This window comes from Dendrobates tinctorius, unplaced genomic scaffold (assembly GCF_039654945.1).
Source record: "Dendrobates tinctorius isolate UK_male_01 unplaced genomic scaffold, ASM3965494v1 ptg000005l, whole genome shotgun sequence".
NCBI classification, from domain to species: Eukaryota; Metazoa; Chordata; class Amphibia; order Anura; family Dendrobatidae; genus Dendrobates; species Dendrobates tinctorius.
The window spans coordinates 33,119,418-33,145,922 of NW_027361673.1; the positions used below are offsets into that span (position 1 = coordinate 33,119,418).

General features: G+C 43.7%; 1 protein-coding gene across 2 annotated transcripts in view; it reads left to right on the forward strand.

Moving 5' to 3' along the window:
- The first annotated feature begins 6 nt into the window (after positions 1–6).
- NEK11 (NIMA related kinase 11) overlaps positions 7–26,505 on the forward strand; it is a 450,471-nt gene continuing 423,972 nt past the window's right edge. For both annotated transcript variants that reach the window (XM_073569426.1, XM_073569421.1), the window contains exons 1-2: positions 7–88; positions 5,775–6,028. In XM_073569426.1, the coding sequence (XP_073425527.1) occupies positions 5,862–6,028 (167 nt within the window). In that variant the 5' untranslated portion in view covers positions 7–88; positions 5,775–5,861. The remainder of the gene's footprint in view (positions 89–5,774; positions 6,029–26,505) is intronic.

Here is a 26,505-nt window from a genome sequence, read left to right on the forward strand (position 1 = left end):
CGGTTTCCATGGATACTGAAGTGTAAACAAAGACCGGTGACAGCGGAGAAATCATTGGAGGACTATGTGCGGAAGACTGAAGAAAGAGGTAAATAATGATATCGTAACAGCGACACCAATATCACGATAGACGAAAAGGGAGATGGCAGTGACCTCGTGTCTGCAGCATGTGCTCCTAGGGGAAGACTTACATACCAGAAAGCGTCAGAGCAGTGCAGCTCATACAGTATGTCGTGATGTTAGGGAGCAGGAGTGCTCAGATGTCATGATCCAAGTGATCATCCCCAAAGCCTGACTGATAACAGAGGACAGGAGGGTCAGCAAACTGGAGCTAAGTTATAAAAGATCCTGCACAGACATGAGCAGCCTATAATTTTAAGGGTAGGTTAATTTTAACATTGAGACATAGAATATCAAAAATAAAATCCAGAAAATCACATTGTATAAATTATATAAATTTAATTGCATTTTGCAGTGAGAAATAAGTATTTGATCCCCTACCTACCATTAAGAGTTCTGGCTCCTACCAACCAGTTAGACGCTCCTAATCAACCTGTTACCTGCATTAAAGACAGCGGTCTTATAGAGTCACCTTTATAAAAGACTCCTGTCCACAGACTCTAACCTCTACAACATGGGCAAGACCAAAGAGCTGTCAGGGACAAGATCAAAGATCTGCACAAAGCTGGAATGGGCTACAAAACCATAAGTAAGACGCTGGGTGAGAAGGAGACAACTGTTGGTGCAATAGTAAGAAAGTGGAAGGAATGCAAAATGACTGTCAATTAGAGATAAGCGAATTTGTTCATTTTTTGTACCCGAATCTGATTTTGACATATTTGTGCCATATTCGTGCCGAATGTATGTTTGATGATCGGTTCCTGACACATTCAGTAATTTCTACTTTCTTTGGCTCTAATGACGTTTGGCTCTGTTCGACGAATATTGCAAAAACAATATTCGATGCCGATTGCGTTCAGAACCGAATCAAACAAATTCGCTTATCTCTGTCAATCGACGTCGATCTGGGGCACCATGCAAAATCTCACCTCATGGGGTATCCTGGATCATGAGGAAGGTGAAAGGTCAGCCTAAAACTACACCGGGGGGAGCTTGTTAAAGGGCACCTGTCACCCCCCCCCCCCAGGCATTTTGAAGTAAAAGAGCCACCTTGTGCAGCACTAACGCTGCATTCTGTCAAGGTGGCTCTTTTATTTAGCGTCCCTTCCTCAGCCGAAATAAACGTTTATAAAATTGGTCAGCCATACCTGAAGTTTGACCGGGAGGCAGGGCTTTCCCTCCCGGACACAGACGCCTCACATCCGTCAGTCATGTCCTGCTTTTGAATTTGGCGCCGACTCCTCAGCGTTCATTTCTTTTTCTCGCGCCTGCGCTGTAATATTCTTGCTTAGGCATGCGCAGATAGCGCTGCTCCTCCTATGGTACGGTTGGGATTAGGGTTAGGGGTGTGTTAGGATTAGGTTTGTGGTTAGAGTTATGGTATAACAGTATAATGGGCCCCATGTAATGCTTCTTACAAAATAATGGGCCCCATTTAATGCTCCATACAGTATAATGCTCCATACAGTATAATAGGCCCCAAATGAAAATGTGCAAAATAAATACTGAAAAACCACAGCGTGTGAAAAAGCTCTTATGTTAGATTCACATGACCTTGTTTCACAGTCTGGGTACATATCATGAGTTTAGGTCAGGCTGTGAAACACGGATGGATAAATAGAGAGCTAGGGAGAGAAAGAGATATATAGATAGATGGATAGATAGATAATAGATATCTGTGAGATATATAATTTCTGCCTTGCATGTGTGTAGCTTACTGTACATGTATTAATCTAATAAATAAGGATATCTATCTATCTATCTATCTATCTATCTATCTATCTATCTATCTATCATCTATTTATCTCATATCTATCTATCTCTTTGCAGATCTTTAATACAAAAAAATCTGTCATTTCCATTCTACATTCTATTCCGGTACGTGGCCCTGAGAATCCCGCTACCGTGAGGAAATTAATTTTATTCCCCCCAGCAGTGTCTGGCTTTCAGTCCTAGTGGCGACGTCGGCATGGTTTCAGTCACGACTGTGTGTATAGTGAGCAGATGCTGTCAGCACACTTCTGACTGACAGCTTGCTCATCATTAGGCCTGGCTGTCAGTTAGTGACTGATAACGTGTCGGCGCCACCCCGTATGACTGGAAGCAGAACGCTGCCAAGGAAAATAATGTTAATTTCCTTCCAGGATTGAGGCTCTAAGTGCAGATTAACCCCTTATCTGCCGATTACTAGTGTTATACTAGTGTTATTTTACAGGTCAGGTTCCCTTTAATTGTATTGTAGGAAAGGGAAAGTCTGAGGGGGTGACTTACACAAAGCAGACTTTGGGGGTCAAATCAATAACCTTACATTGTCTCCTGCAATTTTCTAGAAAGTGACTTTTGCACAGTCTAGTTTAACTCTTTTCAATTTGTATTTGATTTAAAATACAGTAAGTATAATTTTTCTCCCGTTTGATGACCTCTAATTGGCGTCTATGACCCTAGCCATGGGAGCGATGCCAGCTATTGGCCTGGTAATGCTTCTATCCAGGAGATCATTGACCTCTGGAGAGAATAAGTAACAGTAATCTTATGCCCACCGGACATCATGGCGGCATTTTGTCACATCTCCTAAAAGCGCACATTATGGCGGATCCCGCCAGCTGTTACTTGCTAACCTTGGAATAATCTGTCCCTTTGTTTCTACTGTATCATTAGATAGCCCATTGTGCTCATATCCATTGATTACTCATTTTACAACAACCGTTGTAACCACAGGATGTAATTACAGAGCTTGCGCCTTTCCTTCACTCCTTGTAAAATGATTTCTGAATTTCCCAGTGCAACGTTGTGCCTCTGCTGGAGAGCGTACACTGTACAGTGCAATTAATGTCATTTCATCGCATCTATAATTTACAAATCCGACCCCCCGTAATGTTATTTTAGCCAATTTCTGTTCAGTTACACATTGCAATGATTTATCTGTGTAAATTCCAATGCGTTATGGCAGCTATTAACAATGCAAAAAAAAGTGAAATTAGTTTAGAAAACTCTGCTGAAACATTAAGTTCCTTTGTGAGTTAGTAATCACTGGTTTCTCTCCTGCATCCAGTCTCTCCGCAAGCAAGTTCCTGTTAATGACTTTGTAATAGCATGCTATTAGTCGGGGACTGAATAAATCTAAACATAATGAGAGGTGCTTATTATCTGGATAATCTAAGCATATATTAGTGATCAGCTGCAGTAAGATAAAACATATTTTACCAGTAAATTCCCTTCACTTAACTTCATCACATCCAAATCTGCAGCTCTCACTTAAAGGGTCAGTCCTGCTCTGCTCAAGAGGTGAGTAGAGCGGGTGAAGTCACATCTACTTAGAATGGGACAAATGGACGATGCTGTCACCGGAATACCACGGCAGAGTGGGGTCAGATGATCGCAGTGTCCGGTGACACGTATACCTGCGGTAGTCAGAACCGCTTCACCGTCCTATTAGCAGTTCTGGCATTCTTTGCTCTGTTGCTGCAAGAGTTAAACTGCTTAGTTGGACTCCTGGAGTGCTCTGTCTTTATTGTATAAGAGTTTGTTAAGTTCCTGCAGGTTTAAGAACCCTCTTTCTTGCTTCTTCCTTTGCCAGTGATAGCTTACTGCTTCCTGGTTTGGAGATGAAGGAGAGTACAGAGTTGGGAGCAGGTGATTAAGAGTTGTTGTCAGGAGATATCTGCATGGATTTGGATTGTGTATGTTTTCTCCTAATCCCCTTCCCCCTCTCACTTTTTAGTGCAGATGTTTACAGAGCAGGCCTAATCCTCTAAAGCAGAGGTGCACATCTTTTTAAAGTCTGAGTGCCAAATTTTGTGATTGTACCACTCATAAGGGCCACATAAAATTTAACGGGGTATTCTGGTACAAGGTGTATCAAGACAGTACTATATACTGAATGTGTCAGTCTATTAAGTTGGGGTTCCATATTTGGATCTTCCACTACTATAAGCAAAGAGCTTCCTTTGCTCCAGTTTTTAATAGTAAAGAAAAAAGGGGTAATTGTTTACTGCAAATAAATGAAAAGCCATTGTAGAATATATCTACTTTAATTTTTTTCTACTCTATCGTTTAGGCCACATCTAGCACTTTTCTACCTCATTCCTATTGCTATTATTCCCCCACCAAGTTTCCCAGTAACCCTGGGGTTCTATGAACCTTGATCAGAGGTTCCACAAAACACAGCATCAAGACGTTTCACTAAACTACTTCCAACTGAAAGATGCTTTACGAAGAAGAATTACAGGACATATTACCAGTCTTTACACTAAGCTTCTTTCAGTGGCGTAACTACAAAGTTATGGGCCCCGGTGCAAACTTTCAAATGGGGCCCCCACCCCATGCCATAATACATGCACATCTCCACTCCGTAGACCTCGTACAGGCACGGCTCCGCTTCGTACACTTCGTACTCACACGGCTCTGCTCCGTACACCTCGTACACACGTGGCTCTGCTCCGTACACCTCGTACACACGCGGCTCTGCTCCGTACACCTCGTACACACGCGGCTCTGCTCCGTACACCTCGTACACACACAGCTCCGCTCCGTACACCTCGTACACACACGGCTCTGCTCCGTACACCTTGTACACACACAGCTCTGCTACATCCACCCTGTAAACCCCTCCTGACCCCACACATAAGCTTACCCTCATCCAGCACCATGAAAACCAGCACAGCAGAGTCCTGCATACAGGGAGGCTCCTGATCATGTGTCCCCCTGACTCCTCCCCTCCTGTGACCTCATCACAGGTCCTGTGCTCACAGAACAGCCATCGCGTCAGACCAATTGCAGCCTGGCAGCCAATCAAAGCACGGAGCTGCACAGCCAATGAACGGCTGCAACTCCCAGAGGCTGCCACTCCCCTGACACGCCCACTACACAGCTCACATTCAAAGTGCATACTCGCGGTCGGGCCCCTTAGCGCTGCAGGCCCTATCGCAGCTGCGACCTCTGCAACCGCGGTAATTACGCCCCTGGCTTCTTTGATGCAGGAACTTCATTATTGATTCCTCAAAAGTGGAACCATTTTTCTGGAATTCTATTTTAATAATTTAGGGGATCGCCTCCGTAGGTGTTACTGTATATGAGTGGAGGCTCAATGCTTTGTTTGCTATAGGTTCATTCTTTGGAACTAGATATTTAAATCGGATCTGTCACCACTCCTAGCATGTCTCTTTTATTAAATTATTAAACCCCCCATATTGCACTTTTCCTCTCCTATTCCTCCCATTAATTTACACATAAATTGACAACTGGGCGTTACTGTTCAGGGGCGTGCCCACTCACAGTCTGACATTGACCAATTAATACTGGCATTATAGACCATGTAGGGGCACATGCCTTTTATGAGAAGAACAATATCAAGTTGTCTTCATTGGTTCCTCTTGAGTTAGTTGTAATTGTCTGCTTACCTATTTGTACTATATTTTGCACTAAGAAGGGGTAGAAGGGGTAGAGAAACCGCTCTTGTGTTGTTGAGGACCAATAGATATATAAAGAGTAGAAAAAAATTCAACTATTTCTTTCATTGGTCTAAATAAATAAAAAAATACAAAGCTATTTATCTATCCAATATTTTGTGGAGTATCTCTGTGGGGCTGTACTCTAACCTGCCGTCATGCCATTCTGTAACATTGGGTAATGTATTTTCTTTGTGCCTCTCCTAGGGTATAGTGCTTTTCACACATTGAAAACTATGGACTGCACTCTGTCGTAGAAATTTCTGAAAAGATCGGTTTATTACATTTGCTGTAATGCCAAACTACAAGGAATCTCAGGGCAGAACGGATGCTCGGACCCTCTCAGCCTGTACAGATACCTTAATTGCAAAGAGATATTTGATACAGCACCGGCTCGGCAGAGGAAGCTTTGGAACAGTTTATCTTGTGTTAGACAAGAAGGCAAAAGAGGAAGAAAAACTGTAAGTGATCTGGAGATACCTTGAGTGTTTCACATACACTTATCCACTATATGTACAACCGGAATGTTTTAACATATAGGATAGGGATGGCCAATTAATTTTTCCAAGGTGCCACCTAAGAAGTTGGTCCTATTGTGGAGGGTCGAATCAATAGGCTGAACTTAATTCCGCTCAGTATTAATTGTATTGCTAAAAATTGAGCAAAATTAAGTTTGTTGATTAGCTACTATTGGTAATGCATAGGGCTTATTATAATTAGTGATGAGCGAGTGTTCTGGTTACTCGAGTTTTCTGAGCATGCTCAGGTGTTCTCTGAGTATTTTGAGCGTGCTTGTAGATTACGTTTGTGTCTCCGTAGCTGCATGATTTGCGGCTTCTAGACAGCCTGAACACATGCAGGGATTGCCTGTTTTAAATATTTTCCTCCTCCCCCCCCCCCCTCCTCCCTCCTGAACCCCACTTCCCCGGCCCTCAGATTATATTCACGCACCAAGGTCCTCCTGGCTATGTACCAGCACCACTCAGGATTTAGCGTTAAGCAGCGACAAGCTTCTTTCAGTTTTTTTCAGGCGGGGAGCAATGAGCGCATAGCCTGACAGGATCCGTACAGAAGCACACAGCATTGATACACCATGTGTGCACGTGACTGGTGTCTAAGGGGCAGGTCTACCCATCTATGCAGGTCAGGTGCACACTGTGTCCAAGCAGGCTGTGATGCCAGCACCGCAGTGCTTAATGGGAATGTGTCTTGGACATTCCTAACCTATTACTTTTGGCAAACAGATTCTAGAATGCTTAAAATAGTCCTACGTGTATGCCGCATATCTGCAGTCTCGTTGGGCAGAAATCATCTTTTAATCGTTTATGGTAATGAGCTCTTCCAGGCTCTGGGGCGTACGGTGCCTGGAACAAAACTCTGCCTCCGGTCTTTCTTATCACAGCTGTGACCTCCCATTAGCGTCACAGTGACCCGTGGTGTCTAGTAGTTGTCCCTCACCTATGCCCTGCAATTGCGATATTCCACGTTACTTTTCCGCCCTTCTATGGGCATTGGCTTCTTGTTTGAAACAAGAAGCCAATGCCTGGGTGATTTTGAGTGATGACATGAAAGTCAATAGACTAGGCTCTGATGGGTGAAAACGGGTCTGGAAGAAACGGTAAAAAGGGTCTAACGGATTGAGAAATCAGAGGAACTGTCAAGTTCAGTGCAGGAAGCTTAGGCTGGGTTCACATTGCGTTTGGGGGCAATGTGCTGACGGATCCGTTAAACGGATGCCCTAACGCAATGTGAACCTAGCCTTAGTGATATGGGGTTGTTTCACAGCCAAAGACATTGGATATTTGACTAGGGCTGATGGTGATCTCAATGCTGAGCTATATGTGAGTATCCTGCAAGATGCGTTACTTCGTACACTTGAGTACTATGAGTATGAAACGGACGGCATAGTGTTTCAGCAGGACAATGACAAGAAGCATTTGTCGAGATTGGCAAAGAAATGGTTCAATGACAATAACGTAGAGATGCTGGATTGGCCCCCTCAGGCCACAGACCTCAACCCAATCGAACACTTGTGGGTAGAGTTGAAGAAAAAACTGTATACATACCCAAGTTAATCGACCAGTATCAACCAACTTTGGGAGCGTCTCCACCCTTCCCTTGTGGGCCATGTACATATAAGCCATCATCCACAGCATGTCCACATCGGACATTACCTTTCTGAATCCTTCTCATATAGGTACCATACACATGGTCAGGTTTTAAATACATCGGTTAGGGACTGCTCTGATATGGGTATACCTTGACTTTAGTAGAGCAGCTTAGTATGCATTTTTTGCAAAAAACGTATCAACCAAATACCCTGTTTTCTTATCCTCTTTTTACTAGCACTTGCTGTTTACTGTTACTTTTTTACAGCAGAGTATTTTTGTACATTTGTTATGCTATGTTTTTCTGTGTTTCAACTTTGGGAGCGTGTAGAAGAGACCTGGAATCCATTTTCGGTCGAGACATGCTTGAATCTGATTGAGAGCATGACCAAAAGGATTTAGGCAGTGTTGAAATCCAAAAGAGGATTTACAAAATCGTAACAAAATAATAAAACTGTAAATTTTGATTTTTAGGAGCAAAATCGTAACAATGAAGTGACATGACAAGAATTTGCAAAACTAGTCATATGCTAAATAGTTGCAAGTCAAATTTATGTATGAGATAGCCAAGATGATGTTAGTCTCACATTCAAAGCAGTAGTGGATGGTGAGATATGGCGCATGAAAGTCAAAAGTTCAAAATATTGTTACTCTTTTGCTCGTCAGTGTACCTGGATGTAAATGTTTACTTGTTGATACTGACTACACCTCATCAGTCTGATAATAACTGATAACAACTCCCAGCATCTACTTACTATTATTAAGGACATACTGGGAGTTGCAGATTCATGAGACACAAATGTATATTGACCTGACTTGACAATTACAATTGATTGCTATGCTAAGCTTTGTGATGTATTCATGTACTGATGGTGATTCTGGTGCTGTATTCACGTACTGATGATGGTTTTGCTGACCTATTCATGTACTGATGATGGTACTGGTGTTGTATCTATTTACTGACAATGATTCTTTTGATTATATTCATTTACTGATGAAGGTTTTGGTGGTGCATTAATGTACTGATAGTGGTTCTGGTGATGCATTTATCTACTGATCGTGGTTCTGATGATGTATTTACGTACTGATGATGGTTCTAGTGACCTATTTATTTACTGATGATGGTTCTGGTGCTATTTTTATGTACTGTTGATAGCTCTGGTGATGCATTCATGTACTGATGGTGATTTTGGTTTTATATTTATGTACTGATTATGGTTCTGGTAATAAATACAGCACCAGAACCATCATCACTACATGAGGATGTCACCACAAGCACTGTCAGTACAGGAATATGAGAACAGAACCACCGTCAGTACATGAATATGTCACCAGAACCACTATGCATACAGGAATATGGCGCCAGAACCACAGCCATTTTTGTTGCAAACTGTATTTGTTGCATGACGGATATAAAAACCATCATACGTATCCCTTTATAATGGGGACTGTTTAGCATTTATTGGGATATTTGTCAAATGCTGCATACCTTAATTGAAACCAAACAGTCTGTGTTATAGTTAAGTAATATTAATTTTGATGACTCTCATTGGGCTTGACATTTAAAATATAGGATATCAGCAATGAATATAGCTATTTTTCCCTAGTTTTGTAGAAATGGTCTACAAGCAATGAATGATTCCATATCTAACTATGAAAACACAGTCACTGTTGAGCTTCAATCACCTCTATAGTACACCATTTTTTACTTTTGCTGGTATTTTTTGGTGAAACAGATAACAATTCTAATGGAAGTGCTCGTCAGAGCTTGTTACCAGACCCATTGGAGGGGGAGGAAGGGTGCCTTAGGGGTCCTGCTACCTTAGTGTCTGACCTATTCCTTTACTTGAGGGCTGAGAGTTCATGTCAGGGGGGAAAGGAGAGGAGTGTCATCTGCTTCATCTGCCTAAGGCACCAACGTACCTTGTCCCGGCTCTGAAAGTATTAGTCAATTATTGGTATTAGGTTGTCATTCTGTCATTCTGGAGGGCACAGAGGATTTCTGATTTTCTACCGTTTCTACCATTAGACACCATTAGTAGCTTTCAATCAAAAACCTACATGTTCCATCATACCTTGCTTCTATAATGTCAAGTTCAGCCAGGGACTTGATTGAGACACCAATACTACAGAGTGGCTAGCTGGTCACAATTCTGCAGGTATTAGAAAATGAACCTTATGTAAAACATGGCTGAGTCTGATAACTTGAGACCCCCAGTTACAATTAATGACGAGTGGAAAGAATACAGTGTGAAATATGAGAACGAGGTGTACGACACTGCGTGATAACGGCGCGTTGTCTGCCCCCAGGAGTGTCATCCTGAATAAGGAATAGGACGCGAGTACACCAACACTGCAGTAACAGCACTTTAGCGTCTACAAAGCTTTTAATTTTGTTTCCCAACTGATCCATAATACATCATGTACTCATGATTTATGGAGTGTATTCAGATTTTTCTAGCTGATAGGCAGGTTTTGTTATGGGGTAGTTTCTTAGTTGAATAGACAACCACAGACAATCCTGGCTTCTTTTGAAAAGCTAAGTGAACACGTAGACAGTTTGTCATATTAACTTGGAGGGTATCTGGCCATCAAAATCTGAATGACCTTCGTCCGGGAATGTTACTGCCTCCTCAGAACTTAATGGCAGCTTAGTACCAAGATGAACGAGGCCAAAACTCCTGTGGCGCATCAGAAGTAACCATTATTTAAAATGGCACATGGTACATGGATGTCCTTTACAGATTTTTCATTGTGATTGAGGAGCTTCAAGTTAGACCTCTGACTGAGGCAGCCCACTTCTTCCTACCACCCTTTACAAATTTAGGCTGTAAAGACCGTACTGTCTCCCTGCTGCTTCAGAGATGTTTCTTCTTGGTCACTGCATTATGCAATGTGACATCTGAAAAGATTCAGGTGCAGGATCAGTAAGAATCATGATAAAGCACATTCGTGGTGTTGCGAGACCTCTACTTAACTTTTACTTTAAAGGGTTCCCATGACCTATCACTAGGATGGGGTGTAATAACGTGCAGGAGATATATATGTCACCACGGAACAGGCACACCAACAGTAAAAGGGGAGGTTTATTTACAGGGGATAATACTGGTAAAACATACAGTAATACAGAGAAAATAATGTGATCTGGTTATATCGACAGCAGGAGAAATATACGGGGTTCAAACAGTAGAAAAGTTATTCTCTTATAAGGCAGACTTATCAGTTCTCAGGGATCTTGATTGGAGGGATCACTCTTGTCCCATGTTGGCACTGAGGCACCAGCGGTGCTTGATGTCCTCTGTCTCTGGGGTCCTTGATATAGTCCAGCTGTAATATGGGGGGTTTACGTGGGAGCCCAAGGGGTATGAGGATGGCGCTATCCCCCTGTGCTCAAGGTCCTTGCCTCTGCTACGACAGCGGTGTTCTCCCACCGGGGTCAGGGGCTCTGCCTCACACAGTCTCTCTCTGCGGGTCAGTGTCTCATTACTGAACGCCCCTTGATCACAGGGGAGCGTCTCAGCATATGATCCGGTCTCTGCAAGGGAGCGTCTTGTCGAGGAATGCGGTCTGTCTGTGGGGCGAGGTCTCCTCAAGGAGGGGAGTCGACAGCCTTCCTGCCAGTGCGGTCACAGGCTTAACGTACTCACTGCCCACCACCTGTGTCCGCGGTCTCTCAGTCTCCAGCCGCTGCACCCGTATCCTCTCCCCTACTGCGTCAGCGTCCTCCCGCTTCTCCTCTCTGTGCTGCTCTGCTGTAAGCCCGTGCAGTTCTCCCGCTCCCAGTCCTGACCTCTTCCTGTTCCTGGTTTCAGTCCAGTCCCCTAAAGCATCCCCCGGGGAACCTAACGCCCTGCTCGATGGGTCCGGACACGGAGCTAAGAAGGCAACTCCCCCTTGGCTCCTTCGGTGCTTCACCCCCTTATAGGGGCATCATCAATATCAGATTGGTGGGGGTCCCATATCAGAGACCCCCACAGATTTGCTGCATTGTGCAGCTCCGTTCACTATGTAACGGCTGCTGCAGGATACTGCAGATCTACTCCTATACTCATGGATAGAAGCTGTTCTGCAGGACTTAGCAGTAGCCAATGCATTTGGCAGTGCAATCTCATTCAATATTTACATAACATCTGATTGGTGGGTGTGCCTAGTGATGGCCCCCCACCAATCTTATATTAATAATATCTGAGGACACTGCTGCAAATATACACAGGACAAATGAGGGAATTCAAGTTGCTTTGTTCTCTTGTTTACTGTTGTGGAGTCCAATAGTTTTTTGTATGTTTTATTATAAATTTGAATAAATTTGATTTTTTTTTTTACAAGTATCTGCAGCATCAAACCTTCCTTTTCTGCTCTGGAGATGGACTTGTTAGGTTGAGATTGTTGATTTTGGTTCTCAAGTCCTCAGACAGTTCTTTTCTCCTCTTTCTGTTCTCCATGCTTAGAGTGGCACACACAGACACATGATGCAGAGATTGTAATAGAAAAAGAAAAAGCTCACCAGCGCTGCCAATAGTTTGCTAACCGTGCTGTGTGTATTGACAACAGGGTGTCGTATCCAGTTGGCAGAGTCAGCACAAAAAGGTAAGAAGAAGGAAAGTCGAGCACAAACCATCCATCAGTAAAAAATACTATGATTAAGGGCAGTTGCCCCGCTTAAAATGCATAAGAAATACTAAAACGCAAAAAAACACCTGCGCTACCAATGAATGCTGGCTGAAACTATGAGAGCGACCGCTAGAACAATGGTATTACATGCTTGAGAACTCACCTGTGTCAATTGTGATTATATACCATATATGTGAAGAATCACGGCTGTAGCTAGGCCTCAAGGAGCAGACAGGGGACTTACTTACTAACCAGGATAAGGCGCTTGGTAGATGCAGGGTGCGCTTGCACAGATTGCCCACTGTCAAAAACTGCACGGACAGCTCATGGTGACAGTGAGATGAGCCGCCAAGGGAGCGTCCTCCCTGGCTAGCGTTGCTGCCGTGCAGCTAGGTGGGTAAAGGCGGCATGCTTTGGCGGAGAGACGCCGCCGTGAGACAGCATTGGGTGCGATGGGCGTGGTTAACTGCGGGTGACGTCACCGAGGGACAGGCGCTCAAATGGGTCAGACTTTACGACGCGTTTCTAAGGTGCTCGGACCTTCTTCATCAGGTATCCCTTGGTATATAATCACAGTTGACACAGGTGATTTCTCACGCATGTATTACCATTGTTCTAGCGGTGGCTCTCATAGCTCATAGTTTAAGCCAGCATTCATTGGTAGAGCAGGTGTTTTTTTGCATTCTAGTATTTTCTACTCCTCAGTCAGGACCAGCACACAACCTGACTTAACACCAGCAGCTTCCATTACCTCTTTTCCTTTAGGAGCGCCAGTGTATCATAGAATATTTAAAATGCATGAGTTTTTTAAATTTTCTTCACCAACTTTTTTCTACTTCTAATTTTAATAGATTGCTAATAAAATGGAATGATGCAAAGATTTAGTCAACTTCTCAACTTTTTATCTGGTTTCAGGTGTGATTTTCATATTGCACACACGTGTCACAACATCAAATGCTTGAACCAAAGTTGTTTACTCACAATTTTGGAAAAATGTTGTCCTACTCATTTTTGGAGTTTTGTATGAAATGATATCCAATTTGCCTTTTTTTGTGTTGTTCCAATACACAGAAATGAAATATACATCTGTGTAACAAAACATATGTGATTGCAATAATTTTCTGGAAGAAATGCTTTGTATTCTTGAACAATCTCAAGGGTGCTAACACTTTTGGCCATCACTGTACATGACTGAGTGACTGTCTTGGTTTTTATTCTGTTATGGAGACTGGAGAACTCACCCACTTACAGCATTTTAAAGGTAATTTTTTTTTCATTGAAAATGACAGGTCCTCTCTAACTTTTGGCATATTACTAGTACTGACTTTTGGGACCTCTACTGATCCTGAAAATCCTGTTTTCTCCTGCAAGGTAAGACTTCAGGCCACCCGAATATGCAAGGCAATGCGGCAGGCGTCTTTCACATAGAGCTCCGAGGGGAAGATGAGATTTTACGGTCTTTGGTCTTTCAATTTTCATACAATTATGGTTTCAACATAGAATATTTTCAACTATGTAATATTGCATATAGACTTCTATCACAGCGTGAGAAAATCTGTTGATACTAGTAGGAGTAGAGTGCCACCATAAATGCATTAAAGCTTATCCCATCTTACATATTTATGGTGTATCCACGTGACAAGTTATCCAGTCTTGGATGCTTTCCAGCATCCTAGGCTGAGTGAAGACGGAGTTTTGAGCCGTGCAGAATGGAAGAAAACCGCAGGTCAAATGACCTGCATTTTTCCTGCGGATTTCTTCCATTTTTCACGCGGTTTTCATGCGGTTTTCCATTGCGGTCTTCCCCCTGCGGATTTGGTAACAGGGGAGATAGAAAACCGCACAAAAGAAGTAACATGCTGCGGATTTTGTACCGCAGGAAAACCGCGCGGAAAAATCCGCAGCGTCTGCACAGCGGTTTTTTTTTTTTTCATTCATTTTAAAGGTACTGTACATCACAATGCGGATATGCAACGTTTCTGCGCGGTAAAATCCGCTGCGGAAACGCTGCAAATCTGCATCGTGTGCACATGGCCTAACACCCAAGTTCTTGGTTTGCTTTTCCTCCTGCCTTATCTTGCATACTTAGATAATCTATCATTTCTGTTGTGTGTCAACATGATAATAAAATGTGATTGCATCTTGGAATATCACATCTAGTTTACTAAACCTATCTGATTTATTCTCAGGGCCATGGACCTCTTAACCAACAACATTTTTTAATGTGTCTTCACTCCTGCACTAATTCGAAATGAGAAACCCTGCATGTTTGCTTCACTTATTGGGGATTTACGTGTTAATTATATAAAAAAAATAATCAGGTTATATTATTATTATTATTTATTTATATAGCACCATTGATTCCATGGTGCTGTATATGAGAAGGGGTTACATACAAATTACAGATATCACTTAGGCTGAGTTCACACGTGGCGTTTTTTTCGCGTTTCCGCGGCGGTTTTAACCGCTCGATTTTGCCGCGAAAACGCGAAAAATAAGCATCCCATGCATTCCTATGGGATTCCGCAATGCTGTGCTAATGCTGCGGTTTTTACCGCGGCGAAATCGCTTTGCGGTAAAAACCGCAGCATGCTCATTAATTTTGCGGAATCACGGCGATCCCGCACCCATAGGAATGCATTGTTCCGCTTACTTCCCGCATGAGGCTGTGCACACCATGCGGAAAGTAAGCAGAACATTTGCGGATGGTACCCACGGTCCGGAGGAGAGGAGACTGTCCTCCGGGCTTTGGGTACCATATCCCTGTAAAAAATAGAATTTAAAATAAAAAATATTGTTATTCTTACCTTCCGGCGCCCCGCGCAGCCTTCCTGCTTCTCTCCACGCTCTCGTTCCCAGTAATCCTTTGCGAAAATGCCCGCGATGGCGTCCGTTCTTGCGGTCATTCGTGCGACGTCATCGCGAATTACCGCGAGACATCGCGATCCCGCGAGAACGGACGGCATCGCGGGCATTTTCGCAAAGGATTACTGGGAACGGATGCGCGGGACGTCGGAAGGTGAGAATAACACCATTTTTTTTTTTACATTTTATCTTTTACTACTGATGCTGCATAGGCGGCCTCAGTAGTAAAAAGTTGGTCACACTTGTCAAACACTATGTTTGACGAGTGTGACCAACCTGTCAATCAGTTCTCCAAGCGATGCTACAGATCGCTTGGGAAACGCTAGCATTTTGCAAGCTAAATACGCTTGCAAAATGCTAGTTTTTCCGCGGGAAAATCGCAGGAATTTAAAATGCGATTTTCCCGCGGAATGGAATTCCGGAATTCTCGCTGTAATTTCCGCAAGAGTTCCGGTACGTGTGAACTCAGCCTTACAGTAAACAAACTAACAATGACAGACTGATACAGAGGGGAGAGAGGACCCTGCCCTTTCGGGCTTACATGCTACAGGATGGTGGGGAAGGAGACAGTAGGTTGGTGGGTTGCAGAAGTTCCGGTGTTGGTTGAGGTGATATCACCAGTAGTGGTGAGAGAGAAGGAGGTAGCGGGGTCATTGCAGGCTGTAGGCTTTCTTGAAGTGGTGGGTTTTCAGGTTCCGTCTGAAGGATCAAGATGTGGTTGATAGTCGGACTTGTTGGGGCAAAGAATTCCAGAGAATAGGGGCTATTCGGGAGAAGTCTTGGAGGCAGTTGGGTGAGGAGCGAATAAGTGTGGAGGAGAGAAGGAGGTCTTGGGAGGACAGGAGATTATGTGAGGGAAGGTATCGGGAGATTAGTTCAGAGACATATGGGGGAGACAGGTTATAGATGACCTTGTAGGTCAGTATTAGTAATTTGAACTGGATACGCTGAGGGAATGGGAGCCAGTGAAGAGATTTGCAGAGGGGAGAAGAGGAGGAGTAGCGGCGAGGAGAGAGATGAATTAGTCGGGCGGCAGAGTTAAGGATGGACTGGAGAGGTGCGAGGGTGTTAGCAGGGAGACCACAGAAAAGGATGTTGCAGTAGTCGAGGCGGGAGATGATGAGGGCATGCACAAGCATTTTAGTAGACTGAGGGTTGAGGAAAGGACGGATTCTGGAAATATTTTTGAGCTGGAGGCGACAGGAGGTAGAAAGAACTAGGATGTGCGGTTTGAAGGACAGGGCAGAGTCAAAGGTTATACTAAGACATAATCAATTTCATTGTCCTAAGATACCAGGATATGGCCATGTTGTGTTTCTGTCTTTTGTGTAATATTACATTGAACATGGAACATGAAAATTGTTACACCAGTAAGGAAAAGTCATGGAATTATGGAAATCACAGGATTGATGAATAGGTTAATGAATACTGACATCTCTAGTGCTTCTAGTTAGGAGGTACCTAGGCTAATACATAAGGGATTTTCACTATCTGTTCTTCTATAATTAGCAGAATATGAGAGTGGGGGAAAGCTGTAAAGAAATTGCCATAAATTCCCTATAGTTATGAGCAGCCTCTTGATGGCTTTATGAGAATCCTAGCTGATGGCCTCGAAGGCTATTCAGATTCTTAATGGCTGCTCTTCTGTAGCAGCAGATTGCATCTACATTTTATATCAGCATGTCAATGTCAGCTGGTTTCCTCTCAAACTCTAGGGATTGATGGAAGAACTGGAAGATAAAAAACAGCCACTTGTAGTAGTATGATCACACCAAGATTCCTGTCTGTGGAATTATGAATGACACTACTATGGCTACTATGGACTAATAGTTGGATAAGTTACCACTGCGGACTAGACAATAATCTCTGTACCTGGGAGTGAACACTATTATATTTCATTTGTAAGTGGAGTGTGTGCAACTGGACACTCTACCACTAGGTCACCATAAATGTAAAGCTCCGCACTTTACACTCAGTACACTGTGAGTGATCTGCAGACCATCTAATGTCTTTGGAGGCCTCCCAAGACTTGGGGAGATTAGAATCTGGCATTTTTTTTTTGGCTGATCCTCCTGTTCAGCAGGCAGATCATCCGCTACCAGATTAGTATACCACCAGCTTTCTCTACTCTTCCCATAGATATTACATGGCTGTGCGTTCATCTGTAGGCAGTTGAGAGAGAAACTTGACAAATGAGCGTTCAGCTGACAGGTGCCTATGGTAGAGTCCTGCAGAAGCTAAAAATGTCTTTATATTACATTTCTTTACATTCACAAGATATCTAATCTCGTAGTGATTAGGTTACTGGCCCTTAGCGCAGGTGTAGGCCACCGTATATTCTCTAATCCGAGAGAATTGGGCAGATTATACAAACCACACTCTGATCAGAGTGTGAGCATGTAGGAGGAGGAGTCCCCGCTGTTTATCCGGGCCGGAGCCAAGGTGGCCATCACCAAGGTTCCTAGGGAGACTGTTTCCGAGGGACACAATTGGGGGACGGACCGCAAAGACTTCTAGAAAAATTGGGGGAGGAGCTACTATAAAAGGGGCTGAGGACGCCATCAGGAGTCAGTCGACGCAGCAGGAGAGGAGAAGAGAGGAAGCTAAAGGGCGCCAGAGAGCCAGAGCGAGAGCCAGAACCAGAGCAAGGAGAGCAGAGCAGCGACGGGAGAGGCTGAAGGGAGACTCACCACTAACAGAAGGGAGTCGGCACCGAGCCGTCCAATGGAGAGACACCGCCCGGCTCCGCCCCGTGGGTGTGGCCTGTCTGCTGCCGCCTGCGACAGCCGACGCCCAACTCCACCTCACGGGTGCGGCCCGTTCGCTCCCACGACAGCCGCCGCCTGACTCCAGCCCGCGGGTGCGGCCAGAGTGCTCCCGCCGGCGGCAGCCGACGCCCGACTCCACCCCGCGGGTGTGGCCCATCTGCTGCCACCCGTGGCCACCACCGCTCCACTCCAACCCGCGGTTGCGGCCTGTCTGCTGCCGCCTGCGGCCCCCGCAGCTCGGCTCCGGCCCGCGGCTGCGGCCTAGGCCGTCCGAACTCTGGCCAACGTCCCATCTCCGCCGGGAGGTGCGACGCACAGGAACTCTTCAGGGGCCTGCTGTGCCCCAACTTCGCTGGGGCATAGGAACGCCCAAAGTCTCCGCCACATCCTCATCGGCTGGACCCAGTGGCTGATACGCCGAAGCATCATCGACCATCGCTCTGCCAGACGTCAGAGAGGATAAGTGACACATTGTAGTTAACATTCTGGACCCTAAGTCGGCCATACTGCAACCCTATAGTGACCAGTCTTTGCCGGGTTAGTCGTGTTTGTGTTACTATTGTATTCTTGTGTTAATCCCTGCGAGGATAACTGCTGTTAACTTGTTTCGTTGCTCGAGATAGCCCCTATAGGCATATATATGATACATCTAAGGCTGAGTTCACATGTGGCGTTTTTTTCGCGTTTCCGCGGCGGTTTTAACCGCGCGATTTTGCCGCGAAAACGCGAAAAATAAGCATCCCATGCATTCCTATGGGATTTCGCAATGCTGTGCTAATGCTGCGGTTTTTACCGAGGCTGAATCGCTTCGCGGTAAAAACCGCAGCATGCTCATTAATTTGCGGAATCGCGGCGATCCCGCACCCATAGGAATGCATTGTTCCGCTTAATTCCCGCATGTGGCTGTGCACACCATGCGGAAAGTAAGCAGAATATTTGCGGATGGTACCCACGGTCCGGAGGAGAGGAGACTGTCCTCCGGGCTTTGGGTACCATATCCCTGTAAAAAATAGAATTTTAAAATAAAAAATATTGTTATTCTCACCCTACGATGTCCCGCGCAGCCTTCCCGCTTCTCTTCACGCTCTCGTTCCCAGTAGTCCTTTGCGAAAATGCCCGCGATGGCGTCCGTTCTCGCGGGATCGCGAAGTCTCGCGGTCATTCGCGCGACGTCATCGCGAATTACCGCGAGACATCGCGATCCCGCGAGAACAGACGTCATCGTGGGCATTTTCGCAAAGGATTACTGGGAACGGCTGCGCGGGACGTCGGAGGGTAAGAATAACACCATTTTTTATTTCTTTTTACATTCTATCTTTTACTACTGATGCTGCATAGGCGGCCTCAGTAGAAAAAAGTAGGTCACACTTGTCAAACACTATGTTTGACGAGTGTGACCAACCTGTCAATCATTTCTCCAAGCGATGCTCCAGATCGCTTGGAAAACGCTAGCATTTTGCAAGCTAATTACGCTTGCAAAATGCTAGTTTTTCCGTGGGAAAATCGCGGGAATTTAAAATGCGATTTTCCCACGGAATGGAATTCCGGAATTCTCGCGGTAATTTCCGCAAGAGTTCCGGTACGTGTGCACTTAGCCTTAAAGTTCCTCCCGTCTCCCGCCTCGTCACTGCATCCCGCGTGCCTGCAATTATTACAAGCATAGTGTGATCCAAACCTGTCATATGAGGAGAAGATGGAGAAAAAAGTTTCTTCATCTTCTCCAATGTGCCAGTCCATGTCACCCAAGTTCAGTCCGATGTTTTCCATTGACTCATTGACTTGCATGGCCAAGTGCAATCAGATAAAACTCAGGCATACTGCAATTCTTTTCTTCCGACCGGCTCTGTCCGAGGAAAACAGCTGACATGTGCTTGGCCCCATAGACTAACATTGGTCTGAGTGTTATCCAATGTTTGTCTTATCGTACCCAGACTGAAAATACTCTTGTCTGCACCTGCCCTTTAGTTGCTTGGTTTAGAAAACCCTTTCTGACTGAGGCGTGTCTCTTTTGCTGCACCCTCATCTGTTGTAGCTCCCATACACATTAGACTAAAGTCATCTGAACCTTCTGGATTGTTGGTATATCCAAATGATATCAATGTGCTTGTGTATGTGGGCCTTGTGACACTCCCCAACAGATGATGATGGTGAGGAGAATGATCCAACTATTGAAATTCCAACTTTTTTTCTGCAGGGAGATCAGCCTGTGCTAGAGGAGTCTGGAAGCATCTCTCCCATAGGGAACACAGGGGTCTTCGGTTCATGTGTATGGGGAAGTCGAGGAACATAGGCCAACCGTTTTCTCATGTGTATTGGAACCTTTAGCCACCATGTCGAATGACTAAACCATGTGGTTAGCTTATTGTCTAGGGACCATTCTTGCAGAAACAGATTTTCAAGGTCCAAAAAGATCCAAGGATTCGCATAGGGATAAAACATAGCTGTTGTTCCATACTTAAAATCACATTGCAAAAGTACAAAAATGAGGTAGATGATACAACGTTCCTGCCATTTGTTCTCCATGCTTAGTGTGGCACACACAGTACAAAGATTGAGTCAACTTCTCTTTTTCTTAATCTGGTTTTAGGAGTGATTTTCATATTGCCCACACCTGTCACTTGCCACAGGTGAATTTGAACAACCATCACATGCTTGAAACAAAGTTGTTTACCCACAATTTTGGAAAGATGCCAACAATTTCTTCTGACCCATTTTGGGGGTTTTGTTTGAAATGATGTCCAGTTTGCCTCTTTTTCTCTGTTTTTTTTTAGGAGTTGTTTCAATACACCCAAAGGAAATAAACATGTGTAATTGCTATAATTTTCTAGGACAAATATTTCATTTTCTAGAACAATTTCAAGGGTGCCAACACTTTCGGCCGTGACGGTACATGTCCGGCTACTGAGTGACTGTCTTGGCTTTTTTCTATTATGGAGAAAGGCAAACTCACCCAATTCGAACATTTTTAAAGGGAATTGATACTACTCACAACACAAAATGAAATTGTATTTTTTTTTTTTATATTTTAATTATCCCCATTTCCAAAGTAGCTTAGTGACAGCAGAAACAGTTCATTATATATGACTATAATCGAGTCTTAGTTTATTTTAACTCATAAATCCCTGCAGTCACAATACATCACTTAAACATTAATTTATCCCTCTTGTTGGGCACGAATAGTAAAGATGTCAGTTATAGGCTGTTGTGGCGAATCCACAGCGTGTATTTTATGAGCGTCATAAAAATCAACTATTACAACATGATTGGTGTAGTTCATTGGTTTTGCCACTGGGTGACAGTATTGTACCATAACGTAGCGATGTCACATTTTCATAGCTAACAGCAACTTTTTATTATCTTGATTAGTTCAAAATAAACTTAATATAATATGGAATGTATTATAACAGTTTTTTTTGTTTTTTTTAATCTAGACACTGAAAACTGAATGCATGCTATGGAGAATAGAATGCACAGCCGCAGCGATGTTCTTTGTTATGCCTATGGTACAGAATGACTTTATAATCACAATCAGGGATAGTCTATTGCAAACAAAATAGGTCAATGTCATTTTGCACCACTTCCGATACGCCAACCAGATATGCCTAAGCATGTGATCAGTGGGGGCGCTGGGGTGATCTGCTGTGTCTGTACACAGGGCATACATCTATGTTGCAACGATGGAAATACTTCTTGAAAATATGTGCTACAAACAATAGTGTATAGAAGAAACTACGCAGGATGTAAAAACACTGTCAGGAGTGTGTTAGAAAGCAGTGACCACCGCAGTGGGCCATAGTAACCTGCCTGGTGCTAATATTCACCCTGGTCCTAATATGGAATGAGTGGGGAGCTGAAACATAATTTCTTTTTTCTTCTTTCATGTAATAGCAATACTAAACAAATCCTAATATTTTATTATTTCATAGATATACCCTCTGTATTTAACTAAGCCCACATTAGCAAGTAATACCCTGAATCAGTATATCGCACCCACACAAGGTGGTTGCACAATATAGCAGGGACCGAGCATCGCGTAGTACGTTAGATACAAATGCTTATTTCTGACTCCCACTTTTGCTTATTCTTGGCACACTGTTCATATACATTGGAATAATATTGTGCCAATACGTAAGTATATACATCCAGACGGGGGCTAGATAACAGTCAATCTACCTGCTTTCAAAGCTCTTCTGAACCCTCTCATCATCAGCAAATTCCTGTAAATTTGGGATCACCAAAGTGGCAGACGAGAATCTCACGATCAGAAGACAAACGCGGCTTTGACTAAAATGTCAGGTTTGATGTGTTTCCTTTGAACATAACAACATGTTCCTACATCAACTCAGGAAAAGCAAATTAACACATGCAAAGAAAGCCATTGCTCATTGACTGGAGAGCTTGGGCTCCTGATATATGTCCTACACTTCCCTATAAAAGTGTTTTTTTCGACTTTATTATTCCAACTTGTGCTATAACGGAATATTTTTTTTTTCTACCATTGATATTAATATGATATGAATAAAACCAAACAGTATTACCAAGTATACCCTCCTTTTCTAAGTTGCTTTATTTAATGTGTTGTGGTAGAGTAAAACATTACATAGAAAATAGCAATATTTTTCCATTACAAAAATTTAGTAGAAAATCTAGCACACAAAATTGGCAGGATATAAAGGCTTGTCCAATCGATTAAGGAGTCAGGACACAAATTAAAATATAAAACGTGTATAGTCACCTCCTACAATACACACTGCTATTCCCAAAGAAATACATGATGTCACAGGTTTACTGTGACAGAGAGGAGCCAGAAGACCGCAGCGTCTGCTTCCTCCTACTCCTGCACTGATTAGAAGCACTTCACCTTCATATTAAACTGTGCAAGTTACTTTTAGCAGTGCATGGGTTAATCTGCTCAATTGAGAGCTCCTGGAAGCTTTCCTGCATTAAGGCTCTCAGCTGTGAACTGTTAACCACACCCATCTCCTATATAAATTGGGCCCTGGCTAGCACTCATTGTCAGAGTTAGCTTATGTTGCATGGTTGGAGGTTGTTAGTGGTTATTATTGGAGAAGGCGTTTGGTGAATTTATCTATGACTGTTGCTAAGTTCTGAGTGTGTGATAATTCCCTTTCTTCTGCTTTAGTTTATCCCCATCCTCTACTCCCTGGTGCATCCCTCTGTTGTATGTGTGAGTATATTTGTATGTTTGGTATTTTCTGTTATCCCTGTTTGTATTACCTTGTTAGTCTGGTTGGTGTATTACAGTACACTACCACTCTCCTCTATCCTGGGGGAGGAAAGGATACAGACTGAGGGCGGATTCAGGAGTTAAGGCAAGGTACGAGGCCCTGGCGTCTTCACCATCAGAAGTAATCTGGAGAACAGGGCGATCTAGGGCTCCCCTAGCGTTAGGGACAGGGAAGGAGTCCTTGGTCCTGGGACACTCAACAGAGTCGTGACACATGACTTGTTGTGTCACGCACAGGCTGTAGCCAATCAGCAACCGATTGTCAGTTACAGTGCATCATTATTCTACCAGGCCTCGTTATCTGCATCCTGCACGTGACCGATGAAGTTACGTCACTGCCAGGAACAGCGGCACCCACATGGTTGGATCAATGCAGTGCGAAGTGGAAGCTCCAGGTAACCACAATTATTATTTCCAGGACTTTGCTATTGATCCCTAATCTTTAGGTAATGGCATCATTGTCAGGACAGTGGGCATCTGCCTGGAGATTGAAGGGGCTATGAGCTGTGCCTGGTAAACTGTGAATAGTATACAAAGTTGACCAAAGCCCCATGGCACTTTTAAAGGGATTGTGCCAAGTTTGTAAGTTATCCCCTGCGATTGGATATCTCCAGCAATCCCATTGAGAATGAATGCAGGGGAGATGCACATTTTTCACCTCCACTCCATTCACATTGGCCCTGCACTATCTTTGTTCTCAAAATCAGTAGGGGTCAGACGCCAGTGTTAAGGAAGTTATCTACACTAGAGAAGGGATCAATAACTTCCAAACTCAGCACAAACCATTTAAGGGCCCTTTACACATTTAAGGGCCCTTGACGCTAAAGCGTCACCGATTTTGTGATGCAGCAACGACATCACTAGCGATATCGCTACATGTGATACTCACCTCCGACCGGCTCCCGGCTGGCTATCGCTGATCGCGCGAGATCGGCCTGGTCCATTTCTCGTCATCGGCTTCCTGCTGGCGCCGACGAGCGAGCCATGGACGCAGGCGGAAGACGGTCACCCTCGCTGCGTGTGACGGTATAGACTGCCGATCGCTGCTGCATCGCTAGTGAGATCTGCCTGTTTGGCAGCTCACTAGCGACCATTTAGCGATGCACCAGAGAGCCTGAGAAATGGAGCTGCGCGATCAGCGATAGCCAGCGGGGGAGCCGGTCGAAGGTAAGTATCACACATAGCGATATCGCTAGCGATATCGCTGCTGCGTCACCAAATCGGTGATGCTTTAGCGATATTGCTAGCGATATCGCTATGTGTAAAACCCCCTTAAGTGATGGGATCAGTGCTATCGCCCATTACATCAGTTTAAACCTTTAACTCTTGCTCACAAGCATGACAGTGCATTTAAAAAGGCTTCAGAAATGCAGCTGTCACGTCTAACGACCTTTGGCACACTGTCCAACTTTATTGCAAGATGCCGGTCAGTTACCATGATAGGTGGGGGCCTTGTGAAGACCTCTGTGCCTGTCATGTGAAATCTCCTAAAAAGCCCAGCCTTTAGCTGGCCGGTATGATATCAGTGATTTCACAATACATTGTAATACTGTGGTATGGCAGTGTATTACACCAGTGGTCAAGCAATCACAGATTTCTGTTCCCTAAGGGAATTAATAAAAAATGTGAAAAAATATAACCCTCTCCATCCCCCCTCTCAAAGAGTATAGAAGTTCAAATCAATTCACTTTCTTTCCAAATAAAAATAGAATTATAAAAAAAATCACATCCTGTCGAAATATTTTAAGCTTTTTTTTTGCCTTTTTTTCCCCCCTATACATTGTAATTGTGTCCTAATATGGTGTCCTTCTCTGATTTACTGTAAGTACTTTAAGGGCATCTCTTAAAGAGAACCGATCAGCTATAAGAAACACATTAAAAAATAAAAAGATTACATTTCCAAGTCTTTTCTGTCATATTCAGTTCTAGGAAGGTGTGGAGAAAATGCTAGAATGTAAGAATGTTTTAAAAAACTTTAAGTGGTCGCCGTTTATTTTTCTCAAGTAACAAAATACAAAGCGATTTAACAAAAGAGAAATCTAAACCAAGTATGATGTGACCAACCTTTGTGTTCAAAACTGCACCAATTCCTCTAGGTACACTTGCACAAAGTCAGGGATAATATAGGATTCTAATCAGGTGTACGAGTGATCAAATAGGTGATAATGATCATCATTTTCAAATGCATATTGAATTATAATCATCTGAAAAAGAAACAGAGTGTAGGAGGCTTAAAACTGACTGAGGAACAGTCAGTCTCTGCCAGAAAGGTGAGGTTATGGAAGATGGTTTTATTTTACAAGTCATATATCATGGCAAGACTGAGCACAGCAACAAGACACAAGGTAATTATACTGCAACAGGAAGGTCTATCCCTAGCAAATATTTCCAAAGCTGTTGCAAATGTATTTGCACATCCATTCCACAAGCCACGACCATGGTATGTGGACCCTGGATGGGAGAGGGAGAACAGACTCTTACCAGGTAGTGTGTGTGGCTCTTTGGATTAATCAGACATGTGTGATGACACATGTGCGTCACACCAAAATGCTGAATTTGTGCCAGGCTGGTAACCAAAAGAAGCCAGTAAGTATGAGACGTTACTCCCTTCTCCGTCCAGGGAAGGGAGTATATATGCCCCCTCAGAGAGCTGACCTCAGTATCCTCCAATCTGTAGAGGATTACATGAAGAAACAGAAGGATTTACACAAGCTTACTTCCATAGATGATCTATGGATGGCTTTCTAAGGGTCCCGTTACACTAAGCGACGCACCAGCGATCCCAACAACGATATGACCTGGTCAGGATCGCTGGTGTGTCGCTACATGATCGCTGGTGAGCTGTCAAACAGGCAGACTCACCAGAGATCAGGACCAGCGAGGACTTGGGAAACTACACGCGCGCGTCTCTTAGTTACCCGCCGTGTACCCTGGATACCAGCATGCTCATGCTGGGAGCTGGTATCCAAGGTAAACAGCAGGTAACTAAGCGCACGGCGCTTAGTTACCCGCTGTTTATCTTGGATACCAGTTATTGACCAAATGCCAAATATTGATTTTATTTAGATCGCCATTATTTCTATTTAGTTGAATAGTTCAGAGTTCATAGAAGGAAGCAACAGAATCTTCAGGATTTGAAGTGTGTTTGTGTGGATGAATGGGCCAAAATCACACCTGTGCAATGTATGTAACTAATTTCTACGTACAGACAGTCATCATTTTTCAGTATAAGCTGTCATTACTAACAAACGCTTTTGTACGAAGTATAAATTACATTTAAGTAAGCATGTTCAATTTTTTTTCCTGTGTCATTTCTCATTATTACATAAAACTTAATT